This window comes from Alosa alosa, chromosome 3 (assembly GCF_017589495.1).
Source record: "Alosa alosa isolate M-15738 ecotype Scorff River chromosome 3, AALO_Geno_1.1, whole genome shotgun sequence".
NCBI classification, from domain to species: Eukaryota; Metazoa; Chordata; class Actinopteri; order Clupeiformes; family Clupeidae; genus Alosa; species Alosa alosa.
The window spans coordinates 35,079,418-35,102,473 of record NC_063191.1 but is presented as its reverse complement, the minus strand read 5'-3'; the positions used below and the strand labels follow the sequence as shown (position 1 = coordinate 35,102,473).

General features: G+C 44.2%; 2 protein-coding genes across 4 annotated transcripts in view; both read left to right on the top strand.

Moving 5' to 3' along the window:
• Positions 1 to 18,090, top strand: part of zeb2a (zinc finger E-box binding homeobox 2a) — a 52,411-nt gene extending 34,321 nt beyond the window's left edge. For 2 of the 3 annotated variants that reach the window (XM_048238963.1, XM_048238964.1), the window contains exons 3-10: positions 3,023 to 3,244; positions 7,245 to 7,313; positions 8,661 to 8,852; positions 9,222 to 9,436; positions 11,150 to 11,258; positions 11,492 to 13,458; positions 13,901 to 14,081; positions 15,900 to 18,090. In XM_048238963.1, coding sequence (XP_048094920.1) covers positions 3,023 to 3,244; positions 7,245 to 7,313; positions 8,661 to 8,852; positions 9,222 to 9,436; positions 11,150 to 11,258; positions 11,492 to 13,458; positions 13,901 to 14,081; positions 15,900 to 16,537 — 3,593 coding nt within the window. In that variant the 3' untranslated portion in view covers positions 16,538 to 18,090. The remainder of the gene's footprint in view (positions 1 to 3,022; positions 3,245 to 7,244; positions 7,314 to 8,660; positions 8,853 to 9,221; positions 9,437 to 11,149; positions 11,259 to 11,491; positions 13,459 to 13,900; positions 14,082 to 15,899) is intronic. The other variant, XM_048238965.1, reaches the window with a different exon arrangement.
• A 1,483-nt stretch (positions 18,091 to 19,573) lies between these two features.
• gtdc1 (glycosyltransferase-like domain containing 1) overlaps positions 19,574 to 23,056 on the top strand; it is a 33,410-nt gene continuing 29,927 nt past the window's right edge. The window contains exon 1 of the mRNA XM_048239745.1: positions 19,574 to 19,644. The gene's annotated coding sequence lies outside the window, so the exon portion shown is untranslated. The remainder of the gene's footprint in view (positions 19,645 to 23,056) is intronic.

Sequence of the window (23,056 nt, the reverse complement as noted above, 5' to 3'; positions counted from 1 at the left end):
CAGCGTTTGAGCAACGCTGATAAGTACCATCATGCACCTGTCTGCACACTGGATGTAACAGTCACACTTGAGGGAGGGGGTGGGGGGAATTGGACGGGGAAGGGGAAACCTGAGCAATGCAGTCTGTGAAATTTAGGTGGGGTCATGGTGGAATCTATTTGCAAGGCAAATGCGGCACGCTAACATTTTGAAAAAATGTGTGTCTGTACTGGTGTGATTCGTTGACCGCTGAAGGATGGACGAAGAAGGCCTTTGAGGGAACATTTCTAGGATGGGAATCAAATTGGGTCTAAGTATCCAAAAGGAGGATGTACTTTAGAAACATGTAAGAATGCAAATCATTACTCAATTTATAAGATTAGGAATAAACAGTATTTAGTAAGATAACTGCGGTATCTCAGACAGTTCATAATAAAAATTGAGTTAAATGTATCCTTATATGGAGGTATCATAGATGGAAGAGCCATGTATTTGTGAGCAAAATGACTAATTGTGGAAAAATGCAAATATGTTTATACAACAGCATATAGTCTCTTTCTCTCTCTCTCTCTCTTTCTCTCTCTCTCTCACACACACACACACACACACAAAGAGGCCAGCTCTCTGTCACATCTGCTACACTGACAAACCCATGTGACCTGAGAAGCAAACATTGTGATGAATTGCCTTTGTGTGGGAAGTCGCTGGCTTTTCTCTATTCAGATTGCACAACTAAGGGAGATAGACTGGGTGGGGGTGGGTGTGGGGAGGGGCAGAGAGTGTATATGTGTGTGTGAGAATGTGTGTGTGTGTTTATATGTGCATAATGGTTGTGTAAGTGTGTATGTGTGTGCATGTGTTTATATGTGCATAATGGTTGTGTAAGTGTATATGTGTGTGCATGTGTTGGCAGAAGTGAAGGCATTTGTCCCTTTCTACATTCCCTTTCTCTTCAACCATCCTTGACATGTAAGCATGTTTGTGTGACATGTAAGCATGTTTGCGTGGTGTGGAAATGTGGAAGTATCAGTGGAACATATTATCATAAGATCTGTGGTATTAAGGTTGCTCACATAACAGGTTGATTGCAAGCAAAACAAAAAACAAAAATCAAAAACAACCGAACTGAAATGTACTTAAGTACACAATTAAGAGCCAAACAAAACGTAGGTGTCTCGTTCCGTGTGTCCGTCAACGGGGTGTGTGGGATTGTTTCAAGGCCGGTGCCTGAGTCAGAGCGACTCAGAGAGTAGTGTGGTTATTAATATTCAGTTCCCTCACCTCAGTCTCCGCACTCCCACTTCTCCCCCCCCCCCCCCCCCCCCTCCCACTCCCCCTCCCCCTCCCTTGCAGGAAAGCACTGCACTGCTCTGGGTTTGACTCATATGTCCCCTGTGCCCCAAGCTCCTGGCAGACATTTTTTTTTAAATTTTTTTTAGAGCTAACCACCATTTTCCTATATGTGCTAACATACCAAGCATCTTCGAAAATTACGTGTGTCTTTTTTTGAGTGGTTGGTAGCTGGTTATTATGTTGGCGTGAGTGAGTGAGTGAGAGGGAGGAAGGGAGGGAAGAGAGAGGGAGAGAGAGGGAGGGAGAGGGAGAGAGAGGGAGGGAGAGGGAGGGAAGAGGAGGGGGAGGGATAAAAGTTGCATTCTGGTCCAAGGTATATCCAGACCACACAGCGAGTTTTCACATCTTACTTCTCTCCACTTCTCTCTTCATGTCTCTCTTCAGTTTGTTCCCTTTTTTCATATGCACACACACACACCACACACACACACACACACACACACACACACACACACACACACACACACACACACACACACACACACACACACACCCACACACATACACACACACAGGCATTACTCGGTCCGGAGACCACACTAAATAATCCTTGTGGTCACACCTCTCAGTAAGAAAGGTTTTTGTCCCACGCCCCTCGGCCCCGTCCTCTCCTCCCTTGGTATTCAGCCAGGGTCAGCACATTTTGCTCGCCCTTGTACCCCTGCAATGGTTCCCCTTTTAATTTGCACCTGTTGTGCAGTTGTCTGCTGAGGCAAATGCACAGCCGCTGATCAGACAAAGATCATATTATGATCAGTTGTGTGCAGGCTAATCCCCCCACGTCCTCCAGGGAGGAGAGAGAGAGGAAAGAAAATAGCAGGTCTTACGGGATCCGCGATCCCTGGGAACCTGGTTTAAAAAAAAAAAAATGAATTCATCGCTGGTATGTTGTCTGAGGACGACTGGAACCATTTTGTGTGTGTAAAACACGAGCATGAGCGCTGAGACCGGCCAAATGAGCAGACCCTTCGAAAGGTTAATTTGTCGAAATGCTCAAAAAAAAAAAAAAAAAAAAGTTTTCCCAAGCCGAAATTCTCTCAAGAACAAGCAATTAGGTCTCAAATCGCACCATTTGAGCCACTTCCCACTGCCTTTTCCAGTTGGCAGCTGTCTCGAGAGATAAGGTGCTCGATAGCAAAGCGAAAGATTGCTTTATTAGGCATACACAGCACTCAAAATGAACCTGAAAATTGGTGCTCGTTGTCCTGTCGACCCCACTTCCTCTACGGCTGTTCCCATGATGTCATAACTTTATAGTCAAATATTTTCCCTTTTTTCATGCCCTTTGGTCTGCCCACCAATCCCACTAAGCCTAATAGTACATTTGTTCTGTTCTGAGTGATGGTTTAAGAATGACTTGGTCTGGCTTGGTATAGTATTTCAGAAGCTTTCGGAGTTGTTTCAGTTTTTTGAGACTGCGTCTAAGGTGTGACTGATGGAAATAAATACTCTCTAACACGGCATTTTAGCAAATTGCACCCGTGAAATTGAACAAAAATAAATTAAACTACAATTAAATAAAGTTGTTTTATTTGATTTACATTTTAAAAGATAAATTCTCATATTTTGCTACTGAATTTTACAAATGAGTTCTGTACTGAAATATTCAGTCTTGAACAGCATTATTGCCTTGTATTTATATATTAAAAAAATAACCAAAGCTATCTTTATTTTTGTGTTTTGACCACAGTGCTGAACTATGAGAATGTGGTGGAGGCCGGGTCTGAGTCGGACGAGGAGGACAGGCTGCTGGCGTCGGAGGGTGAGGGCAGTCCGGCGGGAGTGCCCAGCCGAGAGGCGTCGCCACGGGTGGGCCACGCCCTGCTGTCCTGCCGTGGCAACGAGGAGATCGACGCCAGAGATGGCCCGGGCAACCATGTCTGGCGCCATCCTGGTGACATCAATGGTACTGGTAAGTGCCCTTCCACTATGTTGAGGGGGGTCGCAACATCTTGAAGGTGAAGATATATTTAGAGGGTGAGGCAGCAAGGTTCAAAAAATGGCCTTGCCTGTTATCTGCAGGCGCACATTAAAAATAACTTGATGTTTAAGATGATGTGACGGGACAAAAGCACCTGTCATATGATCTCCAGCATGTTAGTCCTTTAAATAGGGCACAACTTCAGGAATAACGGCCACAACGCTAGGAGTAGGACAGATAAAAACCCTCCGACGTGGGCCATTTCACTCAGGCAAGGTCTTTTACACTGGCTATCTGACGGTAACTAGAGGGAAAGACCCGGCACTTTTTTTCATTAGTGATAAGAACAAGTCGTTGAATGATAACGTAGTTGTGAATTTGGGTGTGTCACAGTGAAGAAGTCTCACCACTGCTCTCTCTCTTGCAGTGAGTCTCATGTTCCACCCTCCTCTGCCTAGAACCGTTTCTCTTTCTCCCTCCCTCTCCCTGCATTTGAACTCATATTCAACCTATTGTGTAGATATCTAGACGCATACAGCACCTGTAAAATGTGCACCTTGACTCCCTACTTTGGCCGCAAAAATGCAAGAATTAGGGCTTCTTACATTTCTGTTATCAAAAAAACAGTTGAGTAGTGAACTAGTGAACTAGTTCCATTGTACGTGTCCATTCTGTGATTAGTGTTGCGCAGTGCGGGTCCCCTTTATTTCCTCTGTGATTAGTGTTGCGCAGTGCGGGTCCCCTTTATTTCCTCTGTGATTAGTCCTCTTGATTATTTCCCCCTTTATTTCTCTGTGATTAGTGTTGCGCAGTGCGGGTCCCCTTTATTTCCTCTGTGATTAGTGTTGCGCAGTGCGGGTCCCCTTTATTTCCTCTGTGATTAGTGTTGCGCAGTGCGGGTCCCCTTTATTTCCTCTGTGATTAGTGTTGCGCAGTGCGGGTCCCTTTTATTTCCTCTGTGATGAGTGTTGCGCAGTGCGGGTCCCTTTATTTCCTCTGTGATGAGTGTTGCGCAGTGCGGGTCCCTTTATTTCCTCTGTGATGCTCCATGTCTCTTTGTCCCCGTCACCACGCCAGGGGTGATCAACTCCGATGACAGGACGGCCACAGTCACTGAGACTAGACAAATACTTTTAATTAGGATTTGAGCGGCTTCATTAAGAGGGAGTCTGTGCCCCGCTGAAGCAGTCATTAATGGCATTAAATGAAATTTTTAGCATCCATGATAGCCATTTACATGCATAATAGGGCCGCAGTTCCGGGGACGCGTTTGACACGTACAAAGTGGATGGAGGATTCGGGCGAGTCCCACTGTTTTAAAAAACGACCAGCACTGGACAATTTGTCACCACTAATGACATGGCCACACACACATGCAGACACACACACAGACACACACGCACACATGGGCATACACACACACACACACACACATACACACACACACACACACACACACACACACACACACACACGCATACCCGACTCATCTGGGAAATATGATTGAGCCTTTCAAATGGGAGCAGACCCAGAGGCAAAGTGCGGTTAAAAGAACTTTGTGCGTATTGATGCTCGCTGTGAGACCGCTTGGCGGGTTCAGACTTTTTGGACACGCGTGGACCAGATGGGGCACATCCAGTATTACCAGGCCAGCGCTGGCAGTCTGTGGTCAGCTGGTGCGTGGGTGGGTAGGACGGGCTCCGCCCTCAGTACAAAAACTGGGCTCTTGTAAGAGACACACTTTATGGCTACAGCAAAATGCAGAATTCTGTCATTGAAATGAAAGAAATGGATCAAATGTATTTATATTGATGAACAGCACGTTCACGGATAAGGTGTAGACTTTGTGGTGGCACCAGAGAAGGGCCTTGGGTTAAATTTCACCCTCGACCCAACCAACCCTTGAGCGAGTTGTTATTCATTGTTGCACCTCCAAGTTAATCAGATGAAACTGAACACTGGAATATATCCGGTATTTGCGGAGGTCTTGGCAGTTGATGTCTTTTTAAGTTCACAGTCTGAATGATTTTAATCAAGCAAAGTCCTTAGGTTGTACCCCAACCTTTCCCTAAGTTTATTCTTCAAACCACATAAGCCCCGTGACTGATGAGTCCCCAAATGTTCAACTAGAAGCTATAAACTTACAGCCCTAAAGTGCTGGACTGTTTCTGTGTTATTTTTGAAGAAGTCAAGGTTTTTGCAATGCCTTTTCAACCGACTACTGCCTGAACAAGGCCTAATTGAAGTATAGCCAACATACTTCTGAAACCATAATATGAATCTGAAAGAACACAATCTACTTCTTCTGTTTTACCTAAAAGAGAGAACAAGGAGTCAAAAGGATCAAAATGAGAGTATTGCAAGCAGAACTGAAAGATCAGTGAATTGTATGCCTTTCTAGGAATGTGACTCATGCAAAATAGGCTAAAATGCCAACTACTAGTTATCAGCAGGTTGTTTCTGGTGAAGAAGATGAGTTGACAGGGGAACCAAACAATTTTTGGAAAAAGGAACCACCGTCATTCTTGTGTCCTTAGTGTAACCCTCAAATGTCCCAGTACAAATGTTTGGAAAGTCGAGCAAAGTCGCCCCCCTCCACTTGGGAAAATGTATTGCTTTTCATTTCTCATAGCCCGGGAGAGCTGCCTGTTTTGGCTGATGGCATTGCAGTTTTATCAGTATGGCACAGAAGGTTTCACTCAAAGCTGTTGATGCCGAGGCAAGTCCTCGGCTTGTGATTGAATTGTTTCTCTCAGAACTTTTGCAAAACTGAAACTTTGAAAAATAACAGGGTCCCTTTTCTCTGTTGATGAACTCAATTTGAAGCAGTCGATGTGAATTTGAATGGGCTCGCATTTGAATGGATCTTTACAGATTTTTTTTTCATATGCCATCTGAAAAAAGTCTCTCGCTCTCTCTAATGCATGGAGGGAGGTCTCTGGTGGCCATTGAGAGCACTTCAAATGCAACACTGACTGCCTGTACAGTATTTGTCACACTTGGACAATTAGGAAGTTGAGCACAGTTTTGAAATATCGCAGAAACAGGAGAAAAAAGCATGAAAAAGTGAAAAGAATGGAGAGAATGACTGCAATGGACAGAAGAAAAGCAAACAAACAAAAAAAGAAATCCTCATACTTTTGTTTTCTTCCTTTTGTGTCATGGGAGGGGTGCTATACCCCCCCTTCCCCACCCACACACACACACACTCCCCACACCAGCCCTCTCCTTACTCTCTTTTGGAAAGAGCAGCTTATGATACTTGTGACTGCCCAGGAGAAGTCACATGTGGGAGTCCTGGAGGCACAAACACAATAGAGGCAGTATATGAGCAGACTCCTGTAGACCCCCCTCTCCCCTTCCACTCGGAAATACCTTGATTTGATTCTTCAGGGCAGCCGTGAGAGGGAAGGGGTGGGCGGACCAGGAGTCAATTGTCCTCGTGTGTTGCCGTCCATTTAAATATTTATGTCCCGCATATCCTTCCCGAGGTCAGAGGGTCACCCCCATGAATCCAATACTACTCCGTAATTGCCAGATTTGTGTGTGTTTGTGTGTGTGTGTGTGTGTGTGTGTGTGTGTGTGTGTGTGTATGTGTGTATGTGTATGTGTGTTGTGTGTGTTGTATGTGTGTGTGTGTGTGTGTGTGTGTGTGTGTGTGTGTGTGTGTGTGTGTGTGTGTGTGTGCATTTTGTGTATCTGTAAGGAAGGAGAGCTTAATGGTTAATCTATCTTACAAAATAGCCTAGTAAATGAAAGTAAATACTAATAAATAAGTCCTTGACATTTGCCATTTATGCTCTGCTGACAGTAATGTCTCATGGCTTAAACACTGCAGAAATGTATTAGCTGTTTTCTGATTGTCAGAGTATGCCATTTTTTACAATTTCTTGCCAGAGAGGATAGCATACTGAGGAGACTGTAATATCTTTGTGCAACATTATGCAGTGATATTGATCCTCATCCTTCATTTATTTTCTTATTTTTTCAGAGGAGAGAAAAGAAGAATACAACCCTTTGAGCCCAGAGGTGTCTCTCCATGGAGTTGGCAATGGTTCAGGTACGTCAAACTCCAGAATGAACTCGTTTCCTTACTTCCATGCAGGTTAATAAAGATCAGTAACCTTTTACTTTCATCATTTTTCATCTATGCTTGAGAAGCCTGAGAGAGAAAAAGAGAGAGAGATTTAGGAGGCTTGATTATCGTCTAGGTGATAGAGTACATCACTGTTATCACATAAGCATATTTAACAAGTGAGTGAATGTATGAAACTACTGGTGTTTTGTGTATCTCACTCCTTCACCTACTTTTGCTGAATCTCAGTACATTTCATATAATTATGCTAGGTGGGTTTGTTGCAGCATTTAATTTACACTAATCACATAATGAGATACTCTCAGTTGTTCTCATGTGCAGCCACACACAATTACTCAGGAACACACACACACACAGACACACACAGGCATTTGTGATTATTCACCCTCACGGGGTGATGGAAAGTAAACATTTGTAAGTTGAGGGAGAGTGCACCGCAAATCACATTTTGCCACAAAATCGAGTTTTGTACCAAATCAGATTTGTTCAGTTCATGTACTTTTAAATTGGTTTACAATGAGACAATGAAATGTTTATTTTCTTGCCCATGGGTTTCTGTTTCTTCGCAACTCCAAGGTTTTTAATGACAGAACAACTCAAAACAGCTTTCATATCTGGTGTGATAAATATCTTGAGCATCTTTAAAAAGAAAAGTGAAGGTCAAGAAAAGTGAAGATTTGTCAAACTGGCCAGATCTCTTCTCATACAAGAGTTAGTTTCCACAACACTGTAAGCTCACGGATATTGCACTGACTGAAGTTGAGAAATTTCTATTGAATTTTTTAAGTAAATCGGAAGAAGAAAGGATGCATTAGACCATGTCTGACTGTGTTGAATTCTTGCTGTCAAACAAACCCTTAGCTTCATTATCCAGCTCGGGCCTGTGAGTGGCTGTTGTGCCGTACAAAGTGAGATCAGTAACTTCTAGAAAATCTAATTGCAACATAAACCAATTATCCATTACACAGAAAAATGTTTTAAGCTTTTTTCCACCCTGCAAGAGGATACTTAAAGGGCGCTTGATGACCAAATTGACTCCTATTCGTCTTCGCAGTGGCCATTACCCCCCAACTTAAATGCATACTTCCATTCTTAAGTAGAGTCTTAATGGGCAGCTTCCTCCTCTATCACATTTACAAGAACAGATTTCCTGATGGCAGACTGTCACACAAGGTTCCCCCCTACTCACACACACACAAACACACACGCACACACCAGCAGAAGAGAAAGAGTCGAAGGACCACAGAGTGATCACTTCATCAATTTATACATCTCCCTCTTTTTCTCTGTCCTCTTCTTCCTCTTGTGTAGTGAAGGGCGATGGCCCCTCGGAGCTGGAGAGCTTCTTTTCAAAGCGGAAGCTGGAGGAGAGTGTGGGCCATGCGGCCAGCATTGCTGAATACCTGCAGCGTGGCGACACGGCCATCATTTACCCAGAAGCCCCGGAGGAGGTCACCCGTCTGGGCACTCCCGAGGCCAACGGGCAGGACGAGAACGAAAATGGTTAGAGCACTTATTCTTTTCTCTCACAGTTTTCTCTTGTTTTTGTGAAACGATATCTCCACTTTCAGTCTGGTTTTAGATTAGTCAGTAAGCTACTAGTAGAGCCATTCATTCTTCTCCATCTGAGTAAAATGTCATTGGGAATGAATGCACATGTGTGTGAGTGTGTGTGTGTGTCATGGTGTCTGTGTGCGTGCATGCATGTCTTACTACACAAGTCATGCACAGATGTCCGCAGTTCTCTGTGGAGCAGATTGCAACATTACACTGTGTTACACAGCACCTTCGGCTGGGCATTTCTCCCATTATACCCAAACGACCAGGTGCTGACCCTCTGACCACTTGCTTTTCCCTGAACCCCCCCGTCAGACCTGACACCCCGGACGCCAGACGACTTTGCCCAGCTGCTGACCTGCCCTTACTGTGACCGTGGCTACAAGCGGCTGACGTCTCTTAAGGAGCACATCAAGTATCGCCATGAAAAGAACGAGGAGAGCTTCCCATGCCCCCTGTGCAGCGAGACATTTGCCTACCGCACACAGCTGGAACGCCATATGGCCACCCACAAGCCAGCTCGAGACCAGGTGAGACATCCTTTCCTTTTTTTTATCCACCTCTTTCCTTTTTTTCCATCATCCAGGCAGTTGCCACCCACTTTCAATTTTTATCTACTTGCAAAAGAAAAAGGTTGTGGGTGAACCATATGCATTGACATTTTTTTATTTTTTTATTTGAGTGACCTAGTTAGTCACAGAAACCATATGTTTCACACTGGCTACAGTACGTCAGGGCTGGCATGCCCCAATACTCCTTTGCTCCACATAAATCGTTTTACATCCATACTCTCTGTCCTTTCGACAAGATAGACCCCACAACGAATTCCCATCAGTAATTTTAAATATTTTTACAGTGGTAGCTAAATAGATTGAGAGAGTCATCTCCCCAGGAGCACAAAAGAAGTCCTCCCTTTGGCCCACGCTAGCTTCCTGTGAGCCCCTGTTGAATCCCGTTCTCTCAGTCGCTCTGAATCCACAGCTGCACAGCGTAGTCTTCCTCGGAGCCCCCACCTATAGGGCTTCCTGTGTGGGATGAGAGTTAGCACAGCGAGTTCCTTAAATCGGCCCTGTTTCCTTGCATCAGCTGTCACCAGAAAAGAGCAGATGCACAAAAAATGCAAATAAGGTGTAAGGATGTTTTTTTGTGTGAAATTGTTGGACCTGATCACTTTAGCCTTACTGTGGGGGTAGGGGGGAGTAGTCATGCCCTAATGTATGGCATTGCTTTGGAGACCTAGTTCATGTTTTGTGATGTAGGGGATTTGTGATTCGATGGAGGTAGAACACTCTTTGTTGATTTTAAAAACATGAATATCGAGCTTTCACCCGAACAGCGTACCCCTCCCTCCCACCCACGCACTTCCATTCTCTCTCTTTCTCTCCCTATCTCTCTCTTTCTCTCTCTCACACACACACACACACACACACACACACACACACACACATACAGACACACACACACACACGCACACACCTTCAGACAGACTTAAACGCGAGCAGATGGCCTTTCCTCCTGTGATCTAAAGTATCCTAATCCTCAGATGACTTAAAGTGTTTGTTTATTTGCTCTGAGGGGGTTTTCCTCAAAAGGCCCGTAGGAGTTTACTCAGCGCCTCACACTTATGTTTTTTCTTTTTTCCTGGTCACATTTCGAGGTAGCGTGGTGCTGTTTCTAACATGAAACCATGTGTGAGAGTTCATCAAATGTTCCACATTTCCACACATCTTTCCTCCTATATCTCACACGGCTGCTAACAGTGGAAACTAGATAATGCCAATGATAACGTAGATAACACTGTTGTAATGGGATTTGGACTAGCTATGCATATCAGGGTAGCAGCACACACACATACACAACAAAAACATTTGGCACTGAACAATATGCCTCCTTCTCTCACAAAAGACAATTTTGACCATTAAATGTGGCCTAATCCCACCCACACTCCAAGACCTTTGTTTAGCGTAGGGTGGATACACTCACATACACGGTGTATCACTTCACTTGGGTGGATTCATTTGAATTTTAAATTCTGAAAAGGCACAAAGACCTTTGAACAGATTCAGCCCACATTTGTTATGTTCTGTACAGTGATCTCAGTCCAAAGAAGCAGAAATTGATTTTTATTTTCTGTAGTTCTTTTGGTCATATGCACTTATCTCCATGGTGGACGTATGATGGGGCAAAACTTAGAGATATTTGATTTGTACTCATGTCCACAATTTCCCTTGTCTCTTCCACAGCCCCCGATACTGAACGAAGCAGCCACCAACCGAAAGTTCAAATGCACTGAGTGTGGCAAGGCGTTCAAATACAAACATCATCTGAAGGAGCATCTCCGAATTCATAGTGGTAGGTTCAAATGTTGTCAGTTATAAGTGAGACACAAAAAGTGCTATATTTCATAAATTGTAAAGTGTACAATTGTACTGGAAGATTTTTTTTTTTAAATTCGAAAGAAATGCATACTAACAGCAACACTTGTTTGTGTGTGTCCTAAAATAAATTAGTTTATTATGAAATGAAATCAGGTGTTGTGTTTTTGAAACACAAGTGAAAATAGCGTACCTCTTTCTTTTCCCCAGGTGAGAAGCCGTACGAATGCTCCAACTGCAAGAAGCGCTTCTCCCACTCTGGCTCCTACAGCTCCCACATCAGCAGCAAGAAGTGCATCGGCCTGATCGCCATCAACGGCCGCGTGCGCAACGGCGTGGGCACCAAGCCAGGCTCCTCGCCCAACTCCGCCGCCTCCTCGCCAGGCAGCCCTGCCTTGGCGCAGCTCCGCCACAAACTGGAGAGCGGGCGATCCATGGGCATGTCGGACCCGTCCAGCCATGCTGACATCAAAGCGGAGCCGTTGGACTTCAACGAGTACCGGCTCATGATGGCCACCCAGCAGGAGTTTGGAGGTCCGGGTGCCTTTGTCAATGGAAGTGGCCGAGGCGGGAGCCCCCTCGGAATGCACGGGTCCGCCCAGAACCCTCTGCACCTCGGCATGGGGCTGGAGTCCCAGCTCATGAGCTACTCCATGATGGGAAACAACCTGAGCGAGGTGCAGAAGGTCCTCCAAATCGTCGACAACACCGTCTGCCGGCAAAAGCTGGACGGCAACCCTGATGACATCTCCAAGCTGAGGGCCTACATGAAGGAGATGGGGGCTCAGATGGAGGAGCAGAAGCGGGCATTGGCCTCACCCCGAGCGGGCTTCCCCGGGGTAGGTCACAACAGCCCCACTAAAAGCATTATAGACTACACCCTGGAAAAGGTCAACGAGGCCAAAGCCTGCCTCCAGAGTCTCACTGAGGACTCCAAGAGGCGGGTGGTGGACATCAAGAAGGAGAAACCCAACCCTGGCACTGAGGGCCAAGAGAGGAGCGGACAGTGTGTCCCCTTCTCCTGCCAGTTCTGCAAGGAGACCTTCCAAGGGCCCATTCCCCTGCACCAACACGAGCGGTACCTGTGCAAGATGAATGAGGAGATCAAGGCCGCCCTAAAGCCAAACGAAAGTCTTACTCCAAGCCACCGAGGGCTGTTTAGTTCCGAGCAGCAGGCCATGATGATTTCGTCGGCCCTGTCCGAGCGAGGAGCCACCAGCCCCATCAACCTCTTCAAGGACCACGTGTCCGTGCTGAAAGCCTACTTCGCCATGAACACGGAGCCGAACTCCGAGGAGTTGCTCAAGATCTCCATCGCCGTGGGCCTCCCTCAGGAGTTCGTCAAAGAGTGGTTCGCCCAGTGGAAGGCCCAGACACACCAAACGGCGTCCAGAAAGAGGTCGCCTCCTCCAGAGCGAAGCAGTGTTGACAGCAACCACGGCTTGGCCCAGGAGTCAGCACTTGCCCGATCCCCCATTTCCCTCGCTCAGTACGGGGAGACCGTTTCAGAGCACCAGAGGAATGGGGACTCTGGACACAGACTAAGCAAACCCCACCAGTTTACAGGCATGAGGCAGATGGGAGAGAAACCACTCGACTCCATGGACCACTTGAGAAGTGACACCTCTTCCCCTCTGAACCTCTCGTCGACATCCTCGAAAAACTCACACAGTAGCTCTTACACTCCAAACAGTCTTGCCTCCGAAGACGCCCACGGCGAACCACTGGATTTGTCTTTGCCAAAACACATAAGGGACCTCAAGGCCGAACGAAAGCTCAAGCTGAACGGTTTCGCCATTGAGCGCAACGGCGAAGCCCTAGAACACGAGCAGGGCGCTGAGCCTCTGGACTTGGCCCACATCAAGAAGGAGTTCCACGGGTCCAGCACCAATGCCATGGGGAGCAGCGAGAGCCAGCAGGAGAAGAGTTCCAGCCCCATCTTTGGAATCAACCCTTTTGGTGGGGGGCACATGTACACGTCGCTCCCGCCTCACGGGGCATTTCCGCCTCCAACCTTCATGCCTCCAGCCCAGGCTAGCATCCCAGGGCTGAGGCATTATCCAGGACTGGACCCTATGAGCTTCCTGCCACATATGGCTTACACTTATGCTGCTGGGGCAGCCACATTCGCAGAAATGCAGCAACGAAGGAAGTACCAACGGAAGCCTGGCTTCCAGGTAAAAAAAAAAAAAAAAACATCTATTAACTATTTCCACAAAGTGGTCTGTAGTTTTCAAATGAATATGACTGTGATATACTATACATCGAATGGTTGTTTTACATTACAAGAAATTAGTTGAAAAAAATTGTGTGATTTTCCTTTAACCTAAATGGGCGCAATGAGACCAAACTGATGAGATTAGCAAACCAATTTACCTAAAGAGGTGTCTTCCTCGCTTTTTTGCAAAATCCACCGCTCTGCTGCAAAAAGCCCATATGTTCCCCCTTTTAGACGTCTCCTGACGATAAGGGTCTTACACAGGTTTCGCGGAGATAAGCTCTGTCCAGACTTGGGATCAAACATGGGGAGCAGAAGGTGTCTACGCCTAGGTGACAGGTGTGGCTTACCAAAAGTATTGAACGAAGACAAAATAAAAATCTGCTTTGCTCTGCACACAGGGGGAGCTCCTGGATGGCACAGCGGACTATCTGTCAGGCCTGGATGACCTGACAGACAGCGACTCGCTGCTCTCACGGAAGAAGATTAAGAAGACAGAAAGTGGTATGTACGCGTGTGACTTGTGCGACAAAACATTCCAGAAGACCAGTTCCCTCCTAAGACACAAATATGAGCACACAGGTATATAAAGTTCAGACACTTCTTTTTACCCCCCCCCCCTTCATTACCCACTTGTGACCCCCCTCCCAATCCACATTGGTTTTTGTTGGTTTATCCATCTGTTTTTTTGCCGTTATTTTATTTTTTTGTTGCTTTCCCATATCCTTACCTGTCCCTATTCTCCATCCATGCACTTTTTCATTTGTATAACCTTTAACATGTTTCTTTCTTTTTGACAGGCGTTAGTGTAACTATGATTCGTGTCGTGAAATAATTAAATTAAAAGTTCTTAAAATATGAATACGGTCAGTTTTATGCGCACAAAACTGTTTTCATATTAGTGCGTATATTTAGAGTATTATCCTAATACCAATACAAATGCAATAATTTAACTATAACATTAAATCTATGGTAAATATATTGCATATTGGGTCCAGATAGTAGTCCAAGTAGTCCAGATAGTTGGGAACCACATATTTCTTAACCACAACAAAATCATTGATACGACAGCAGAAAAGGGTTGTCAGTCAGCACAGCAACATACCACAAAGAGCCAGGTGCATGAGAGACTAATGTGTGTGTCTGTGTGTGGCATTTCTCTGCGACGACGTGAGCACTCCCACTCCCTGCATCCTCTCCCCTCCCGTCCCTGACCGCACCCCCCCTCCCCCACCTCGCCTCCTTCATGGGGACTCCTCTCTTTCACTAGCTTGCATCATCCCTAGGCCACATTCCTCGGTACAGGAATGCATGGCGAGGAATCCGCTGTCTAGTCTATTTTTGAACTTGATGGGGGGAGGCTTAAGGGGAATGAGGAGGTGGTGTTGGTTGGTTGGGGGGGGTCATCTCGAAAATGACAGCTATGGAAGTCGTCGCAGGCATTCCTTGGCTATCTGTGGTCCAAGAATACAGTACACACATTCATCTCTCTGCGCATCTGCGCTCAAGCTTGTGTGCCTGTGTGCGTGTCTACAGGGGGTTAATATATTTAGATAGGGACAAGGCAGATGACAAAAACCCTACTACACTACAATACCTCCTTGGACTAAACCTCATGTCCACAGCCACATAGAGATCCAATGAATCTCTTATGGGCTGAGGGGACAGAGAAGCAGAGAAAGCAGTGTTTGAAAATGTACACTGTATATTTATAGTTTGTGTATATGTGTTTGTGTGTATTTCTGTGTGTGTGTGTGTGTGTGTGTGTGTGCTGGGTACAGAGCGAGATCAGATCATTTTACACGTCACACTGTCACAAGGAGAGTGACTTAACCAAGCATTTTTAATCTGGACGCATGATGTCATTAAGCTTGCACGCCGTGTACGATGCAGCCCGCCTCAGTTTCACCTTGTGCCACGCGGTGTGCTAATCACCTGATCTCACTGGCTGCATTCAACACAGTCACAGACGACCTCAGAATAGAACGCTGGGATTGTCACTTAGCCTAGCCTCCTATTAGGGTTCTCTGTGGCAAATCTAAATAAGGCCTGAAATTCAGGATGGAGGCTGTTAATGAAAGAATAACAATGTAAGACCAGTGCTGACTCATCTGAAATACCTACATAAGTGTATACTTATCCTACTGTGCTGCCATTTTGATGATGTTATTGTGCAGTGATATACCACAAAATTTATTTTAAATAGCACAGGCCTAATTTGTCTTTTTAAGTCAGGCTCCGAAGAGTACACAGTCATTTAATTAATTAATGGTTGTGTATAGGAATAATGTTAATACTTGTAAGCCAGAGGTTTTATTAGAGGTTTATATTATTTGTTTTGGGAGAAGAGTCAAGCAGAGCATTAACCCGCCGGCCCCTGTGTGTCTTGTGTGTCTGCAGGAAAGCGGCCTCACCAGTGCCAGATCTGCAAGAAGGCGTTCAAACACAAGCACCACCTCATCGAACACTCGCGCCTGCACTCGGGAGAGAAGCCCTATCAGTGCGACAAGTGCGGCAAGCGCTTCTCTCACTCCGGTTCTTACTCGCAGCACATGAACCACCGCTACTCCTACTGCAAGCGCGAGGCCGAGGAGCGTGAGGCCGCGGAGAGGGAGGTGCGGGACAAGAGCACGCCGCTGGAGCCCACCGAACTGCTGATGCGCAGGGCCTACCTGCAGGGCCTCGGGCCCCTGGGCTACTCCGACCCCGAGGACCAGGCGGAGGATGCGGCAGCAGGTGGCCGGGGGGGCACCATTCTGAGGGACGGATCTGAGGGAAGCGGGCCCACCAGGGAGGTGGAGTCCGGGGCCTACAGGGAGGTGGAGTCCGGGGCCTACAGGGAGGTGATGGACAGGCGGCGGGAGGAGGGGATGGAGGCCGAGGAGGAGGAAGGGGAAGGGTTTGAGAGGAAGAGCCCGATGAAAGACGAGGGCGGAGAGATCGGAGAGCTGACGGGTCCGGATGAGAAGGACTCACCGCGAAGGAAAACAGAGAGCAAGTCAGACCCGGACGAGGAGAAGGACGAGGATGCTGATTAACTGCTGCATTTTGGATAAAAGCTTCCAGCATTCATCTCCTTTTCTCTCTTTTTTCACACGCTTATGTGCTTGGTTTCCTTCTTTGACTCCAGCGGCAAACTTGAAGCCAGCTTTGTTTTAAAACAACAGCAACAACAACAACAACAACAACAAAACAAAACAAACAAAAACACACTGCTGTGGTTGAGTTGTTCAAGTGTGTGCCTGAGGCTTGATACGATGCAAACAAGTCGTGCGTCCGAGATAGACAAATTTCGAATTGCCAGGCTGGGTGGGATTGTTTAAGAATCCGTATTATGCAAAGTATAAGTAATAATGTTCATCATTATGAATTAATAAAATGAAGTTCTTTTTTATGTACAGTATAAGCGCCTGAAAGTCGTGTGGTGCTGATGTCCTAAACCCCTGTGTTCCATTGTGTGTATAGCACAAGCCAGGAAAATTGCACTCTGTCTGTTAAATCACTACAAAAAACATATTAGAAAAAAAATGCGTTGCCTACATGTACACGTCTATAACGTGTCTAAGGGCACAGTAGCAGTGCGCTAGTGTTATATTGTGTCTACCACTTATTGTGATGTCCTTGGTTATGCCCCCCTGTTGCCAGACCAACCACACATCTTGGGCCTCCTTCTGACTTTTATGTGAAACAATGCTATTTAAACAAAATACCTGTACCTGTTTTCAAAATGTCTGAAGTCTTAAACGGACTGGGGGATCACAGGGAAGGGAGTTTGGAGCTATGATGTGTGTGGCTCATTGTCTGGTGTGTTGTTGCGAGCCTCACTTTTGTGTTTCTTTAAAGAAAAGCCTTATATGCAAACCCTCTCACCTGTGTGTATCTGAAAGTGCCATCCTTGTACAGTGTAACGCAAAGTTTACTTGTGTTCTCTTTGCGCCGGCTTCAGTATTAAATAAACTATTCACCCTGTTCTTTGAAGTACCTATGTCAGTATTAGTATAGCTAGGCTACAGTTCTTTAGTTTACATGTCTGTGCAATTTTCAGTATTTTTCATGTTCTTTTTTGTCAGTATTACTTTTTTGTTCTTTGATTTTTTTCCAAGTTCAAATTTCATTTGTTTTAAATTTAAAATACCATTTTATTTATGTGACTCATTTTATATTTCCTAATTTTATTTATTTCATACTGTAGTGTACAGTATTATAGTTCCTCAATATATAGATATATTTTAGTAAAAAGGATCCTGTCATTGATTAATGGAACAAATTTTACATAAAAAGAGCATTTATTGTATCAGGAACCATTCATTGTATGATGCAATGTTTAAATTTTCTTTTAATTGTTCTACTTCCTTCACTTTCCAGATACTGGAAACTCAAACATTTGGGAACTTTTGATACAATATTGTGAAAACACTGTATTTTTGACTGAAAGAAGAAAAATTCCACTTTATTCTTTTTTTTAGCTAAAGAGATGAAGAGGGACTGTTGTTAATGGGATTCTTGAAATGTCTGTTGAAGTGTAATTGAATTTTTAATTTGTAATTTCTCTTGAAAATGACCTTGCTCGAATAAATGTAGCCAAATTTAATTTTTGAAAGATCTAATTTACTGCACACATTTGGAGACACAGAACAATATCAAAGATAATCTCCACAAGCATTTAAGTCCCCATCTTAGTATACTCACTTCTGTAATTGAACCGTTTGATAGCACAGTGAATAAAACAATATTACCGATGTGCATAAAAAGTACATGCGAGCCCAGATGACTTACGCTCATTGAAGGACTCTGATTCATTATCATGCGCGAAAAAGAAGATGAGGATGATTAGCAGAGCATGAGAGATTTGTTTCATTTTGAGCTTTGCGACACTAAGTTAAATGTATGTCTCAATCTTGCAGTTCCTTACAGTCGCAATGCACACATACTCACACACACACACAGGCTTACACACTCATACACACACACACACACATGCACACACACACACACACAAGCACGCACAAAGACACACATTGACACACACATGCCCACACACACACACACACACACAAACACACAGATAGACTATTCCTGTGCACATACAAACACCAATCATAATATTAGGCTACTCTGCCCCACTTATCATTTAAAATTTGGTTATTCACTCAGTTCAATAATTTGAACTTTTACCTTCTGATGTGGGTTTAATTTTGAGTGGCAACTTTATCAGAGTGTTTCAGAGAAGCTAAAATTACATTAGCTGCTTTGATGTTGAATGATGTTGGCTGGAGTTAAATTGCCATCAGCTGCTGGCTGCCAACATGGGCTTGAACTGCAGAAGTTCGATCTGAGGAATTACATTAACCATGGCCTTGCTAATTTAACTCCTAATAGAAGAAACAGGGAGAAAACTGGGCCACAAAGTGACTATTAAGGAATGAATATTGGTGACTTTGCTTTCTGGACGAAGTTATAGTTGATAATGTCTACTCTGATATATACAGAAAGTAAGGACGATTCAGGGTAATATGTCTGTAGGTAGTGTAACATAAAATAAATATGAAATTGTCATTTCAAGTGTCATTTCTTACGCTTGATATTACTGGGGCATTGGGCACAGGCATCAAGGTAGCTATCCTAGCACTCTAGGCTAAGGAAGGAGATGGAATGGAGAAGGAGGTAAGGAAGAGAAGACAAGAAGAAAAGACAAGAGTTAGTAGCCGAGGGCCTACAATCATCTTCACACCACAGTGTGAAGAAATCAGAATAACTAAGACTGGGCCAACCTGTGATAAGTTAAATAAATAAATGAAACAAACAAACAAACAAATAAAATAAAAAACAGAATATTGTGCCTGGAGGTTTTAAAGCCTCGCCTCAAAAAGAGTGAGGTAGGCTAACAATGAGTCGGCTAATAAACCACAGTGTACAGCCTCCCCATCACATAGCCGAATAGTATTATACATAATGCTGGTATACATCTATGGACGTGTGCCTGTATTTAAAAAGAAGAGAGAAAAAAGAAGAGGCTTCTGGATATGAATAGCCTACTGGCCGAACATTTCAGTTTCATGTCCCAAGATGGTTTTGCAATGACGCCATTACGTTCATTACGTAGCCGACGTATGATGCAGGGCTAGGACGTTTCAGGAAGAAGGAGGTGAGTAGTATCGCAATGAAAAGAAACAGTGCGACGGTGTGGTTCGCGTCCGAAATAAGCAAATGATCGACCTGGCTAATAAGTGAAACTCATAAACTGCAATGAGTCCTTCTTGATAGAATGAATTCTTAAACAGTCTCATAGAAATCCGCTGTAATAGCCAAAAATACGGGAATGGGAATCCAACATCGAAGGAAGTAGCCTATGGTTGAGTCTTATCAGTCTAGGGGCGACATATGAGATGAACTCGAATACAGACATAGATATTGTAGGATTCTGGATACTGCATTAATTATATAGGCCTGCCATCATGGGCTAACTGCTGTCTTTTCTCAGAAAGAAGAGACGTGATACCTTGAACCCTCGAAAGTTATCATTTCATTGAGGAAACGACCACGTGTTCAAGCGCAACTTTATTGGTTTTGCGGTACCCACGCTTTTTTAGATTAGGCTAATTACTGCATTCTAATCTTAAAGCAGACATATGTGTTTCGCAAAGGCTTTCTAAACCAAATAAATGGGTTAGCTTCTGTTCCCTCATAATAAAGTGCTAAACGTGATTAAACAGCGTGTTTTTTATGTCACGCGTAAAATGTTACTTTGTTACTTAGTTGTGGCAGAAAAGGAGGACAGAACGTTACTGATGTGGTTAGAGATGACTCAGCCACTAGCCTACTGCTGAAAAGAGAGATGTAGGCTAGTGCCAGCCAAACCTCACCAGACAGCACAGGCATAGTTCACGCAGTGGTTAGTCTAGAATGGATGGACAACCCCAACTGACATGGAGATGAAGATTAAATTAACCTGTAATACAAACACTCGATAATACTGTAAACGTAGGCTAAAGTGATCTATGTAAAACTCTAAATCTAAAATCTAATTTTACAACATTCACCTGAAAATGTGTGGCACATGAATTCCACAGCCTAGCCTATTCCAAGCTAGCCCTGAACAATTGATATGAATGTGCTCTTATTTTGTGACTGTCAAGCATCTAAGAACTAAAATGAATCAGAACTGTTAAGGTTTTTATAAGTCTTACCTTTAATACCCATTTGGCTACTTTGTAGGCTAATCTGTGAGGTGTACATGAACATAGCATCTTATATTAGGCTAGGCCTACTTGTTATGGAGTGAATTTAAATGATGTGCAGGCAAAACTCCTTGCCTGCTCTAAATAAAACACATGCACTATATTGAGCATGCACAGGGGTTTCTGTTTTGTAGAATTTTCTTTATTTTATTTCAGCTATTTAATATCAGTCTGAGAAAATAATGTGACACTATTTATAAGAGGTAATTTCACCGTACAGGATGTGAGTATACATTGTACGTTTTCTGGTGCAATTACGCAGTCCAATCATAATATGATCAGTAAGACTGAAGGTAGAGCATTTTGTAATGGTGTAATAGGCTAATAGCTTCCTGTAATGGAGGTTTCACTGTCCTGACACCTCCATTATTATGCTATAAGTGACACCATTAAGAGTTATCAGTAAACTTTAAATGAACTGTACACTCTGAAGACAGGAACATGCTTCCTCATATTAGCATTTTAAACGAATTTGATACAAGGAGGGTCAGCCACCCAGTCTTGGCACTAAATTTCTTATAACACCAGAAAAAAAAAGTGTGGTGTGGAATGATGTAAAAATGTGGAAAGCCTCCTTGAGAGAGAACAGGGTTTCTATGTTCTTTTTCTTCACTGAAGGCTGCCTGCATGGCCAAGGCTCCTCCACTGCTCAAAGCCAGATTGGTCTGCTCTTCACTTCTGTCAGAGAGACTGCTGAGCCTGCCACTATGCTCATTCTCCCTCCATACAAGCGTGGAGAGATTAGCATGTTTCCACTTTCCCGTAATTACAGCTGTGGTCCCTTTCAGTGGATCCTTTAATGATTAGCGTTAGCATAAAGCCAGGGTATGAGGACACGACAGCTTCAATTAAAAGACGGAAAAAAAGTCACTTCTCAGTCATTCCGCCGAAAACCTTAATCCGTGGAAAATGTTAGCCTCCTCTCTCTTCTTTAATGTGAGATCAAAGGAATTATGAATAGCTTTACAAGCCCCATGTCTGATATGCTAACCCCATGAAAGTGGCATTGTCAGAGAGTTGAAATCCTTACACCCACACCCTTTAAATGGAAAGGTTTGGAAAGACATTACTCAACATTTTATGGGTGATATTGTGTGAAATGGTAGTTCAACAACATACAGCACAGCATTGCATAGGGAGAGGCTACCTTGAAGCATTGTTGAATGTAGAGAGCAACCCATGAGAACTTGGTATGTGCCTTTTCACATTGAATGTGTCTTTTCTTTGATCCTTTTGTTGAGGCAGTGAAATGATTTTATTAAGCAAAACCTCAACTCGTTAATGGCCACATATTCGACTGGTTGTATAAATAAGGCCATTGCTAAATTGGTGTTTCAGAAAATTACTAATTTAGAAATACAGGCATAGCTAAAGCTTCTCGGTTTCATTTGCTTATATCTTCTGCATGTTTTAAGTCTTAGATGGCAGTAATGTGTGTGTGTGTGTGTGTGTGTAGCCTGTGGGATGGAGGGCACAGTTGTGGAGCATCAACTGTATTACATAATTGAGTTTGTAACCAGGCCTTTCTGGCCACCCATTTAGTGTTGATTTCTTTTCACAGAAATGTGATGTCTTTAATTCAGTGTTATATCCTGTATTCTTTGGATGATGCATCAAGTACAGGTGCAATGGAAAGTACAAATGCAACAAGGTGAATGGATGGACAGTGATGGAATAATGTTTTTTCTTTTGTTGCTATTGTACATCTAATGTCAGGGAGATTATGACCCAGTTTTCACCACCCTGATTTATGCCACTGAAATACATACTGTAGACTAATTATGCAGAAACACGTTAGTGGACATGAATATGGACATTTTCATGGTATAGCCATTTTTTTTACCAAAGTAGTAACAGGTGGATGGCGGAAGCTTCTTTTTTCCCTTTCTTCAAAGGTTTTTTGTTCACTTTCTCTTGTATAGTTATCAGCTTCGTCCTCAATCTGCCGTTCTCCATGCACCACTTTAGGGGAGTCTTTAATTTGATCTATCATCTAGGCTGAATTAGCCCTCCAGAAAGACCACATCACTTTTAGCCCTCTCCTCCCTTGTCAGACTCCATTGTGGATGATGATACAGACACACACACACACACACACACACATCCATGGACAGCTAGAGGGAGTAAAAGGGAGGTGTCGGGCAGTGGCACGCACGCTCCGACGGGCCGTGTTCCTGGGAGCTTGTCGCCGGTCAGCATAAACCTATCCACCCACTTCTGGGTGAGTTCCTTGGGGGCAGCGTGGAAGATTTACTCGCAGTGCTGAGTTTGGCCATCAGGATTGGCAGAGCTATCATTCTGACGTCCCTCTGCAACTCC